Source organism: Hypanus sabinus, chromosome 13 (genome assembly GCF_030144855.1).
Source record: "Hypanus sabinus isolate sHypSab1 chromosome 13, sHypSab1.hap1, whole genome shotgun sequence".
In the NCBI taxonomy this organism is placed as follows: Eukaryota; Metazoa; Chordata; class Chondrichthyes; order Myliobatiformes; family Dasyatidae; genus Hypanus; species Hypanus sabinus.
Window position 1 is genome coordinate 57646675 of NC_082718.1, and position 12287 is coordinate 57658961.

At 41.5% G+C, this 12287-nt stretch overlaps 1 protein-coding gene across 5 annotated transcripts in view; it reads right to left on the reverse strand.

Moving 5' to 3' along the window:
- Window positions 1–1098: 1098 nt before the first annotated feature.
- Window positions 1099–12287, reverse strand: part of sox5 (SRY-box transcription factor 5) — a 385467-nt gene continuing 374278 nt past the window's right edge. For all 5 annotated transcript variants that reach the window (XM_059987684.1, XM_059987685.1, XM_059987686.1 and 2 more), the window contains 2 exons: window positions 11667–11883; window positions 1099–3822 (listed from right to left, as the gene is read on the reverse strand). In XM_059987684.1, coding sequence (XP_059843667.1) covers window positions 3516–3822; window positions 11667–11883 — 524 coding nt within the window. In that variant the 3' untranslated portion in view covers window positions 1099–3515. The remainder of the gene's footprint in view (window positions 3823–11666; window positions 11884–12287) is intronic.

A 12287-nucleotide genomic window follows, 5' to 3' on the forward strand; every position in this document is an offset into this window, starting at 1 on the left:
ATAAATCTCTATAAAGTCTCCCTTATAAAGCCTCATATGCTCATGGGAAAGAAGACCCCTCCAATCTCTCCATACAGCTCCAGCTCTAGTAACATCTTCATGATACTTTAGTAATCAATTTACTTTGAACTTTGAATCTTTTCTGCACTCTTTCCTTCGCATTGACATTCTTTCTACAGCTGGGTGACCGGAAATGTACACAATACTTCAGGTAAGGTCTCATGATCGTCCCAACTCTTGTATTCCGTGTTTCGTCCAATGAAGGCAAGCGGATTAAATGTTTTCTTTCCCATGATATCACCCTGTGTCTCAGGTAACTGGCTACTGGACCACTTTGTCTACCTGTTCTATAATACTCTCTAGGGTCCTGCCATTTAAACGTTGTAATTGTATCTGCCTCTACAGCTTCCTTTGATGGTTCATTCCACATACCCAACAGCTTTTGTGTGAAAAGTTTGTCCATCAGGTCCCTTTTAAATCTTTCCTCTCTCACACTGTAGAAAGAAGAAAGATTGCTCTCTCTATGCCCTACCCTACCCTGGTTGTTGCTCCATGCTTGAAGGCTAGTGATGTGGATGTGTGACAGAGGACATCCTGGATTAGATGTCCATGCAAGCAGAGGCACAAGGGCCAGTGAATCAGTGGGCTTAAGGTTCAGGATCCCACCTAGTCTGGGGGACAATACAAAGGCTACAGCCCAAAGGTCAGCTGGAAATCTGACGGTTGAAGCCCGATGGTCGAAGACAGGAAACTAGAGGCCTGCAGTTGGACTGTCCATGTGTGTGGGAGGGAGGAAAGGAGTTTGTTTTGCAGTTATGTTGCTTGTTGTCTGCGTTGTTCCGCTGAGCATTGTGGGCATGCTACGTTGGGGTAGAATGTGAGGCACACTTGCAGACTGCCCCCAACACATTCTTGGGTGTGTTGGTTGTTCACATTAACGCATCTTAATGTATCTTTTGATGTTGATGTGATAATTAAATGAATGTGAATCTGAATTCACTATGTAAGTCCATCCTGGTTTAATTCACCAAAGTGTACAAGGTTTCTCTGTCTCAGAAACAACACAGAAGCAGATCCTGTTAACACTTGTCTGTTTTTTCAGAGTACGAGTACTCTTGCTTTTATTATGGCATGAATGATAACATAAACAAAAAAACATGAAAATATACAACTTATATTACACTATGTGTTATGAACAAAATATAAATCTATAATTCTATGTTATATTTACATATCTTTCTTTAAATTTCAAGTGAGATGGTAGATTCAGTTTACTTTGTTTTAAGCTCCACTCGATTTGATTGTCTTCCTGAACACAATCTGTGTCAAATACATTTTAGAGCCGTGATGGCCAATAAATACATTTTCTTTAAAAAAAACAGTACAGCATCATAAGAATTGAGTAGTCTGAGATTTGGAATTGCAGAATGCAAAAATGTCAGTGAGATGAGAACTCTGCGCAAAAAAAAGGAATAAAATCAGGAGCAAAAATAAAAGAAAAATCTCCGACACAGTTTCCGTTGTTGGCATATAAATCACAAATAGTTCACAGCCATGAAGTCATGGTGGAACCTTACTGGAGCTAAAACAAAGTACTCTTGTAGTCCAGAGTCACATAAATAAACAGGGAGCCAAAAAAAATGGTGAAAAAGGCCAGCCAATGTGAGGCTAAATGCCTCACAACAGTCAGAAATTTGTTCACACAGTCAAGGAAAAGAAAACAAAAAAACTGGTTTCACATTTTACATAAAGTGATATAAAACACTTGTTTTTTTCTGCATTTTTTCTTTTTCAGTTACAGAGTGCTTCAGCAAATCAGCTCTAAATGACCATGACAATTAAATAGAAATGAGATTATGAGAGAATGGTCTCATTTCTGTCCCAACAAACAGTCGAATTATTTTCACGCCTGCTGATTAAACATCATAACATGACATCACTAGGACTTAAAGAACATAAAAAGAAAAAACTGTTTATAGCTAAAATACCAGGCTTAAATATCTACAGCTACAGAATGCTGCATTGAGAATCAATTAGTTAGAATGGAGGAAATAAATTATACATAACTTACTAACTGGGGACTAGCTGACCATCATTGTACACTATTAAGAGGCAGTTAAAATTGAAAAATACAGTCAAAAAATACAAATTAAACACTGACATGCAGTATATGATCAGCTAATCCACCTATAACAACAAAGCCATTTTACTTTCACGTATCCGAAATTGTATTTTGTGGTGGGTAGGGTCATAAATTCAGACTCCCAAAGTCCATTGGAGGTACTGTAGCCATCTCACAAAACCAAGCAGAAGCCATCTTAGAGCCATCTCGCCCTCGAATGAGAGAAACTCTGTCAGAGGCAGGCTTTGCCCTGGATTTGTTTGTTTAGTCACGCTCCCCCTTAAGTGTATGTGGGTGTGGAATTTTTGTTTCCATAAGTGCTACAAATTTGGATCTTTTAAAAAATAAGGTGTGTGAAGGTAGGAGAAAGTGACTGCCTCGGTGAGGCTGCTGGGAAACGGGGAGGAAATGGCAGGCTTCATGGCAAAGGGAGTGGGAACGAGTATTAAGTACAGGGACTTTTTCATCCCCCATGCTACTTTGCTGTCACTACCTCTGACACCCTATAAAGTACCATAATACCCTCTCTTTATGTATCTCTCTCACTCTCACTCACATACATGCACACACACAAATCACACACAAAGCACACACACACACACACACACACACACACCTACGCACAACCACACAAAATTCACGTAATAAAAAGTTTCTCATGTCTTCAGTTTTCTCCCCTTTCACCTGAGAACTGCCCCTATAGTTTCCCCACAGCTGCTGGTATGGAAAGGTGTCTGGGATTGTCTAAGACCCAACAATATCCCTAGCTTAAGACTGTAGGAAAACGCATGAACTAATTCCAACAATTACAAATTTTGGCACTTACTCGGAGTTGCATTTTGAAATGGTGTGCAACAACAAAAAAAACACAAGTACTCGATGAGGGTGCAACAGTATCTTAATATTCAAGAAAATAGATTCCTTTGAAACAAAGGTAACTTGAAAGCAACAAAAAAACATTTTTTTTCCTTAGTCCATCCAAAAACAAGAACAAAACAAAAGAAGAAACACCTTTTATTGTGGCACAAAATAAACAAAACACATTCACAAGCCACTTGTTGGCACTTTGTACCTGAGTGAGAATTTTATAGAATCTTCTAGAACGACAGTCGCAAGTCTAGACAAAGCTCAGGAGGGTAAGTCTTCAGTGCTTGGGAATAGCAGCTGATTTTACTGGCATCGTTTTACCCATAGCTTATCATTTTTCCCATGCCTGTACCATAGGCCGAGAGGTCTAGTAGTCAGTAGAGTTCTGACTATTTCTTGTTTATTAAGACTAAATAGTTTTAAATAACAGTCAGTGTATCGGATAGTCAAAATGTGCTTGGCCCCTGGTAGGATGAATCAGTCTGGCTGACGTTAACTAGTTGGTGGAGACTCCTAGCCATTCCCCTCAGTCAGCATGAGCCACCACATGATTTTCCTCATCACTGCCATAATCTGCATCAGGATCATCCTCATCCTCATCCTCGTACTCGTCGAACACGCCTCCGTTCATGTCGCCGACCCGCAGGTCGTCCCTCGCTCGGCCCTCCTCGGATTTGAGGCTGTAAGTGCTCTGGATGACAGGCATGCTGGGCTCCGGGCTGCTGGACATGCTGGAGTGCTCGGAGGGGATTCGAGGCGATGGAATTCCCGCCATGGCAATGGCACCAGGGTACACCACTCCAGCTGTAGTAATGGGGATCTGGCCTTGCTGCCTGCCAACACCAAGACAAACACGTATTGATAATGGAAAGTGATCTGTTCCAACTCACTTTCTCTAGAAAACTTTATATTCTACATAGAACTTGGAATACTACAGTAAAGAACACCCCCTTTGGCTCACGACATTATGCCAACCTTACAACCTACTCTAAGATCAATTTAACCCTTCCCTCCAACATAGCCCTCCATTTTTCTATCATCCATGTGCCTATATAAGAGTTTCTTAAATGCCCCTAGTGTATCTGTATCTACCTACCAAACAGCATGCGGCATGCTTGCCTTTATTAGTTGAGACATCGAGTTCAATAATCGGGAAGTTACAGTGCGGCTTTATAAAGCTCTGGTCAGGCCACATGAGAGAAATAAGTTCATTTTTAGGTCAGCCTCTCCTCCATATAAGAATGCTGTGGAGGTGTTGGAGAGGGTGAGGAAGCCATTTACTAGGATGCTGCTTTGATTCAAGGGCATGTTCTCAAAAGAGATATTAGATACACCAGTTCTGTCTTCTTTGCAGTAGCAGAGGTTGGGGAAGACCCATCAGAAAGCTTTACATTATGAGAGGCATAGATAGAGCAGACATTTTGTGTCTTTTTCCCGGGAATAAAATGTCTGTTACTAGAGGACATGCATTTAACATGAGAAGGGGAAAGCTTAAAGGAAGGTGTCTGGGCAGTTTTTTTTAAAACACAAGTTAATAAGTGTCTTGAATGCACTTCCTGGGATAGTAGTGAGGAAAATATGATGAAGACATTGAAGAGATTCTTCGACAGGGAAGAAGGGAGAAAACTGGGCATGAGTAAACAGAAGGGATTTTAGTTTTGCTGGGCTGGTTGAATTAGTTCAGCAGAGTTTTGTGTGCGGAAGGACCTGTTCTTGTGCAGTATTGTACTATGTCCTAACAGCATTGTGGATATATCCACACCTCAAGGACTGAGGGATGGGAACTCAGTATTACATTCTCAACAGCATCTTGGGATGGACAATTAAATGCTGGCTAAGTCTGCAAAGCCCATATCCCTTCAATGAATATAAAAAAAACAAAATGCCTTTGTAAGTGTTTTAATTGCACTGTTACATTACTGGTGACTTTAGGGTCATTGGTTCCCCTGGCATTCTAGGTTAGACCCATCATGCTGGCTGGCTTCAGATGCATCATTGCTATTAACTCCTTGATAGACCAAACTTCTGGTTCTCTTTTTTTTCCCCAGCCACAGAAAGTTCTCTTTTCCAAGTGCATTTTCAATTCCCATTAGAAAGTTACGATTGAATCTGCTAATGGATTCCAGATCACAACCATATGCTATGATTCATAATTAAATTAGAAAATTAGAGAACCTCAATATGGTGCTGAAAATTTTGGGAAAAAATCCACTAGAGAATTCAGTACTGTTACCAGAATTGGCCCAAACTTTCCATTTGCTTCTCCCAGAAATGTTGACAAAAACTCAACTATTTAAAAAAGCAAGCCAACATGTCCCCTCCATCTGTATTGGTACACCACTGACTGGGATATGTGCTGAAGTACATATCTGTATTATGCATAAAGATTGGGTAAGGTCAGTGCTTGGTTGCTGTGTAATATTGTCAATAAACAGCCTGAAAGGCAGATGGGCCTCAGTTAATTGTGAATATTGGCAGCACATCATTTCCATCAGCCAACAGTGTCCTTACGATGAGTCACTCCAAGAACTGTCACAGCCTTCAGCTTTGTCGTTCAAAGCCATTTCCAAGAGGGATGGTTTCCACCACCTAGAAGGACAATGGCAGTGAATACTTGGAGACACCATCATCTTTGAATTCCACTCGCCGCCTTGGGCTATCTTGGCCTTTCCTCCATGATTTCTGGGCCAAAATCATGGGACTCCCTACTTAACAGCACTGGGAGCAATAATTCCATTGTTCAGATTGTGGTTCCACAATTTAAGGACAGGTAAGGAATAATGGACTCACTCTTGAGAATAAAGAGAGAAAAACTTTCTGTTCTGCCCAGGATCAGTAAGATCTTAGACATATGCACGGGGTGTATAATATTAACTGACAATAGTAATAGTTGTTTTAAGGCTGTCATCCCTAGGGATTGTCCACTCTCTGCTAGGAATTTCGTGAAGAAACCACACACACATCTTGTTTGAGCTCCAGTCCTCATCTTCTGTACTGAGTTACATCAAAAACTGAGACATTACTGAGCATGTGTAGCTCACAACATGACTTTTGCATTTTCATTCTATGAAACATATTGTCACAACACCATCAGGTTCAGGAACAGCTATTTCCCTTCACCCATTCAGATCTTGAACTCATCCAGCACAACTCTAAGTATTCCTCAGTATAGCAACATAATGACCACTTTGCACTACAATGGGCTTTTGCATTTTTGTCCAACTTGCTTTCTTTCTTCTAAAATTTACTTAATTTATTTTTTCTTGGGAATGTTGTGTTTCTGACGGTCTATGACCGTGATACTGTTGCAAATAAGCTTTTCATTGCACCTGTGCATGCATGCATTTGTGTATATCACAATAAACTCAGTTCTGAGCATTGGTAAAGTTGGTGAATGTAGAGGCGTAATGTATATTATATATGCATAAGCTTTTTTTTGGCTATTGCTGTACTTCTGAAGTTTTAGAAAAGAGTTGGAAGCTATCCAACAGCACTGATGACCAAGGCTAAATTCAATATCTGGGCAATGGTATATCTGGTAGAACTACTCCATGTTCATCAAACTGGCTCCAATTTGAGGCTTTGGTGAGGGATGGTTCTCTTTATCCAACCTCAGTGAGCTGTCCTTGATTGCCACTGTGATACCTGTTCCTTCTTGGAATGGCAGCTCTTTCCCTAGAATCAGCTCCTGGTCTGTGGCACTCCAGCCCTAGAAATATTCTGCTAGACAGTTAAATCCTGGCCATGGGCTTGTTGGCTGTCCACCATTCAAAAGAACTTGAATGTCCCTAATTTAATCATCCAATATCAATTAAAATTGAACCAAGAAATAATCATCCTTATAGAAAATTTTAAAAACTTAAAATCATAAAAATCAAAATGATTAAGTGTACTTAAAATTGTTCAAGCCATTAATTAATTCCATTTAACATAACTCAATTAATTAAAATGTAAATCAAAAAAACTACAGATGGTGGAAATTTGAAACTAAAACAGAAAATTCTGGAGACATTCAAAAGTTCTGGCAGAATCTGCGGAGAGAGAATCTGAGTTAATGCTTTAGGGAAGGTTGTGACGAAGAGCTTCCAACCTGAAACATTCTCCAGATGCTGCCTGACCTGCTGAGCGCTTCCAGCATGATAAATTCTGCAGTATCTGAAATAAATCTGTCTCTCTTGGAGTCGTTCCCCTCAATTGAAACAAGTGAACTGGTTTGGTCTTGCATCAGGTTTAGGTTCAGTGGGCAGATTTTCCTGTACTCACTCTGATGGACGGTGAGGTACAGGTAGGTCATTAAACCCGGCCGCAGAGAACCATGCCTCACTATGGAGGGCACCTGAGTTTCAAGCTGTAATCTTTTTGGTGAGCATGGCCATTTAGATAGAAAATGAACTTAGCCTTGATCATCAACACTGTGAACAGTGGCTTTCATGTTGAGTCATTGAGAACAACCTTCCAAAATTTCAAGAAGAAAAAAATACAATCTTCTCCGGTAGTTGAATCAAGCCAAGGAGAGAGAGGTGATCTGAAAATTGTTGCCAGGTAAGGGACACAGTTTATCTCAGAAAGGATGGGGGACTCTCCCAAATACCCATGGCTGCTAGGATAACTAAGAATCTTCAACCTGCCACCAGAGTAAAGGGTTCCCTGTAACTTTCATACATTATTCCAAAAGACTTAAACTGATCACTGAAGAATTCTTATCTTCTTATGTGACATCTGAAAATGAGCAGAAGAGAAATGAGATACATTGAAATTTCTTCTGGAATATTTTGAATGGACGATGAACCCATGATCACCATCTCACAATTTTCTTTTTTCTTTTTCACTACTTATTTAACTTTTTTATATATACTATATACTTATTCTAATTTATAGTTTAATGATTATAGTGTTTTGGACAGTACTGCTGCATCTAAACAACAAATTTCATGAGATATGCTGGTGATATTAGGTCTGATTCAAATTCTGAATGTATATGGGTTTTTGAAAGATTGTGGAACTGAGAGCAACTGTGATTTGGAGCAGAGAAGGAGCTGAAGTCGGGGATAGTTTAACCATGATCTAATTTAATGGCAAGGGAGGCTAGAAGGATGATGTGGCTGAGCCCTGTTCTTATTTCATAGAAACATAGAAAACCTACAGCACTATACAGGCCCTTTGGCCCTCAAAGCTGTGCCAAACATGTCCTTACCTGAAAACTACCTAGGCTTTACACATAGTCCTCTATTTTTCTAAGCTCCATGTACCCATCCAGGACTCTCTTAAAAGACCCTATCGTTTCCGCCTCCACCACCACCACTGGTAGCCCATTCCACGTACTCACCACTCTCTGCGTAAAAAAAAAATTACCACTAACCTGTCCTCTGTACCTACTTCCAAGCACCTTAAAACTGTGCCCTCTTGTGCTAGCCATTTCAGCCCTGGGGAAAAAGCCTCTGACTATCTACACAATCAATGCCTCTCATCATTTTATATACCACTATCAGGTCACCTCTCATCCTCCGTCATTCCAAGGAGAAAAGGCCAAGTTCACTCAACCCATTCTAATAAGGCATGCTCCCCAATCCAGGCAACATCCTTGTCAATTTCCTCTGCACCCTTTCTATGGTTTCCACATCCTTCCTATAGTGAGGCAACCAGAATTGAGCACAGTACTCAAGGTGGGGTCTGACCAGCGTCCTATATAGCTGCAACATTACCTCTTGGCTCTTAAACTCAGTCCCATGACTGATGAAGGCCAATGCACTGTATGCCTTCTTAAGCACAGAGTCAACCTGCATAGCAGCTTTGAGTGTCCTATGGACTCGGATCCCAAGATCCCTCTGATCCTCCACACTGCCAAGAGTCTTACCATTAATACTATATTCTGCCGTCATATTTGACCTACCAAAATGAACAACCTCACACTTATCTGGGTTGAACCCCATCTGCTACTTCTCAGCCCAGTTTTGCATCCTATCAATGTCCCGTTGTAACCTCTGACAACCCTCCACACTATCCACAACATCTCCAACCTTTGTGTCATCAACAAATTTACTAACCCATCCCTCCACTTCCTCATCCAGGTCATTTATAAAAATCACAAAGAGTAGGGGTCCCAGAACAGATCCCTGAGGCACACCACTGGTCACAGACCTCCATGCAGAATATGACCCGTCTACAAGCACTCTTTGCCTTCTGTGGGCAAGCCAGTTCTGGATCCACAAAGCAATGCCCCCTTGGATCCCATGCCTCCTTACTTTCTCAATAAGCCTTGCATGGGGTCCCTTATCAAATGCCTTGCTGAAATCCATATGCACTACATCTACTGCTTTTCCTTCATCAAAGTATTTTGTCACATCCTCAGAAAATTCAATCAGGCTCCTAAGGCACGACCTGCCCTTGAAAAAGCTATGCTGACTAGTCCTAATCATATTATATCTCTCCAAATGTTCATAAATCCTGCCTCTCAGGATCTTCTCCATCAACTTACCAACCACTGAAGTAAAACTCACTGGTCTATAATTTCTAGGCTATCTCTACTCCCTTTTTTGAAGAAGGGAACAACATCTGCAACCTCCAATCCTCTAGAACCTCTCCTGTCCCCATTGATGATGCAAAGATCATCGCCAGAGGCTCAGCAATCTCCTCCCTTGCTTTCCACAGTAGCCTGGCGTACGTCCCGTCCAGTCCCGGTGACTTATCCAACTTGTTGCTTTCCAAAAGCTCTAGCACATCCTCTTTCTTAATATCTACATGCTCAATCTTTTCAGTCTGCTGCAAGTCATCACTACAATAGCCAAGATCCTTTTCCATGGTGAATACTGAAGAAAAGTAATCATTATGTACCACTGCTATTTCCTCCGGTTCCATACACACTTTCCCACTGCCACACTCGATAGGTCTTATTCTTTCACGTCTTATCCTCTTGTTCTTCACATACTTGTAGAATGCCTTGGGGTTTTCCTTATTCCTGCCCACAAAGACCTTCTCATGGCCCCTTCTGGCTCTCCTAATTCCCTTCTTAAGCTCCTTGCTGTTAGCCTTATAATCTTCTAGATCTCTAACATTACCTAGCTCTCTGAACCTTTCATAAGCTTTTCTTTTCTTCTTGACTAGATTTACTACAGCCTTTGTACACCATGGTTCCTGTACCCTCCCATAACTTCCCTGTCTCATTGGAACGTACCTATGCAGAACTCCACACAAATATCCCCAAACGTTTGCCACATTTCTTCCGTACTTTTCCCTGAGAACATCTGTTCCCAATTTAAGCTTCCAAGTTCCTGCCTGATAGCCTCATAATTCCCCTTACTCCAATTAAATGCTTTTCTAAATTGTCTGTTCCTGTCTCTCTCCAATGCTATTGTAAAGGAGATAGAATTATGATCACTATCTCCAAAATGCTCTCCTACTGAGAGATCTGACATCTGACCAGCTTCATTTCCAAATACCAAATCAAGTACAGTCTCTCCTCTTGTAGGCTTGTTTACATATTGTGTAAAGAAACCTTCCCGAACACATCTAACAAACTCCACCCCATCTAAACCCTTTGCTTTAGGGAGATGCCAATTGATATTTGGGAAATGAATATCTCCCACCATGACAACTCTGTTATTATTACACCTTTCCAGAATCTGTTCTCTATCTGCTCCTTGATATCCCTGTTACTATTGGGCAGCCTATAAAAAAACACCCAGTAGAGTTATTGTCTGCTTCCTGTTCCTAACCTCCACCCATACAGACTGCGTAGACAATCCCCTCATGATGTCCACCTTTTCTGCAGCTATCTCTGATCAACAGTGCCACGCCCCCACCTCTTTTGTCTCCCTCCCTATCTGTTAGAAACATCTAAAACCCGGCACTTTAAGTTACCATTCCTGTCTCTGAGCCATCCAAGTCTCTGTAATGGCCACAACATCATAGCTCCAAGTACTGATCCACGCTCTAAGCTCATCCGCTTTGTTCACAATACTCCTTGCGTTAAGATAGACACATCTCAAATCTTCAGTCTGAGCGTGTCCCTTCTCTATCACCCGCCCATCCTCCCTCACACACTGTCTCCTAGCTTTCTCTATTTTGTGAACTAACCTCCTCTTCCCCATTTTCTTCAGTTCAGTTCCAACCACCCAACAATTCTGGTTTAAACTCTCTCTACTTGCCTTAGCAAACCTCCCCGCCAGGATATTGGTCCCCCTGGGATTCAAGTACAACCCATCCTTTTTGTACTGGTCACACCTGCCCCAAAAGAGGTCCCAATGATCCAGAAATCTGAATCCCTACCCCCTGCTCCAATCCCTCAGCCATGCATTTATCTTCCACTTCATTCTATTCCTAGTCTTACTGTCATGTGACACAGGCAGTAATCCCAAGATTACCACCTTTAGGGTCCTGCTTCTCAACTTCCTTCCTAACTTCCTGTAGACTGTTTTCAGTACCTCCTCCCTTTTCCTACCTATGTCATTGGTACCAATATGTATCACGACCTCTGGCTGTTCTCCCTCCCACTGCAGGATATCATGGACATGATCTGAAACATTTCCTTCTGTTCTTGTGATGAATTTTTATTGGAGTGCATTAAAGGATATTAAACGAATATAAAAATGTTAAGTTGAGGAACTGTTTGACCTTGATCCTATCAGGCAAAATCTTGAATGGAGTCTTGAAAGTCAAATGGAACTGTGACATTTCTTACCCAACAGTGAAGAACTGCCGCATTTCTTGACGCCTGTTGCGCATCAAAGCCTTATATTCTCCAATCCTCAGCTTCTTGCCATCTACCACACAAGTACGCTTTGGCCGTGGCTTGTACTTGTAGTCTGGGTACCTCTCCAGGTGCTGCTTGCTGAGTCTTGCTTGTTCTTCGTAGTACGGCTGCTTCTCCAGGTTCGTCATGGCCTTCCAGCGGGAGCCTGTGGAAATGGAAGACTTTGGAATCGGTAGGTCATGGCAAAGACAGATTACCGTGGTGAACACCAGAAAAGCACTCGCTTGCACAGTTTGCTTTCCTTCATGGTCAAACTGCACTACCTGAAGAGCAACAGCAAAGGAACACCACTTGCCAACTTGGGAGTTGCCCTCCAAGCCACACAATACCCTGACTTGCAAATACATCAGAGTCGGGATCATTTAAATACTGCATGTCATAAAAGCTGTGATTTTACACCGGGGCACAGTGCAAAACAGAATTTTTTAAAATTACTCTGTTACAATAAGAAATACATTAAAATAAATAAATGTGAAAAGAGCAAAACTGTGAGGTAATGGGTCCATTGACCATTCTGAAATCTGATTGTGGAAGGGAAGAAGCTGTTCC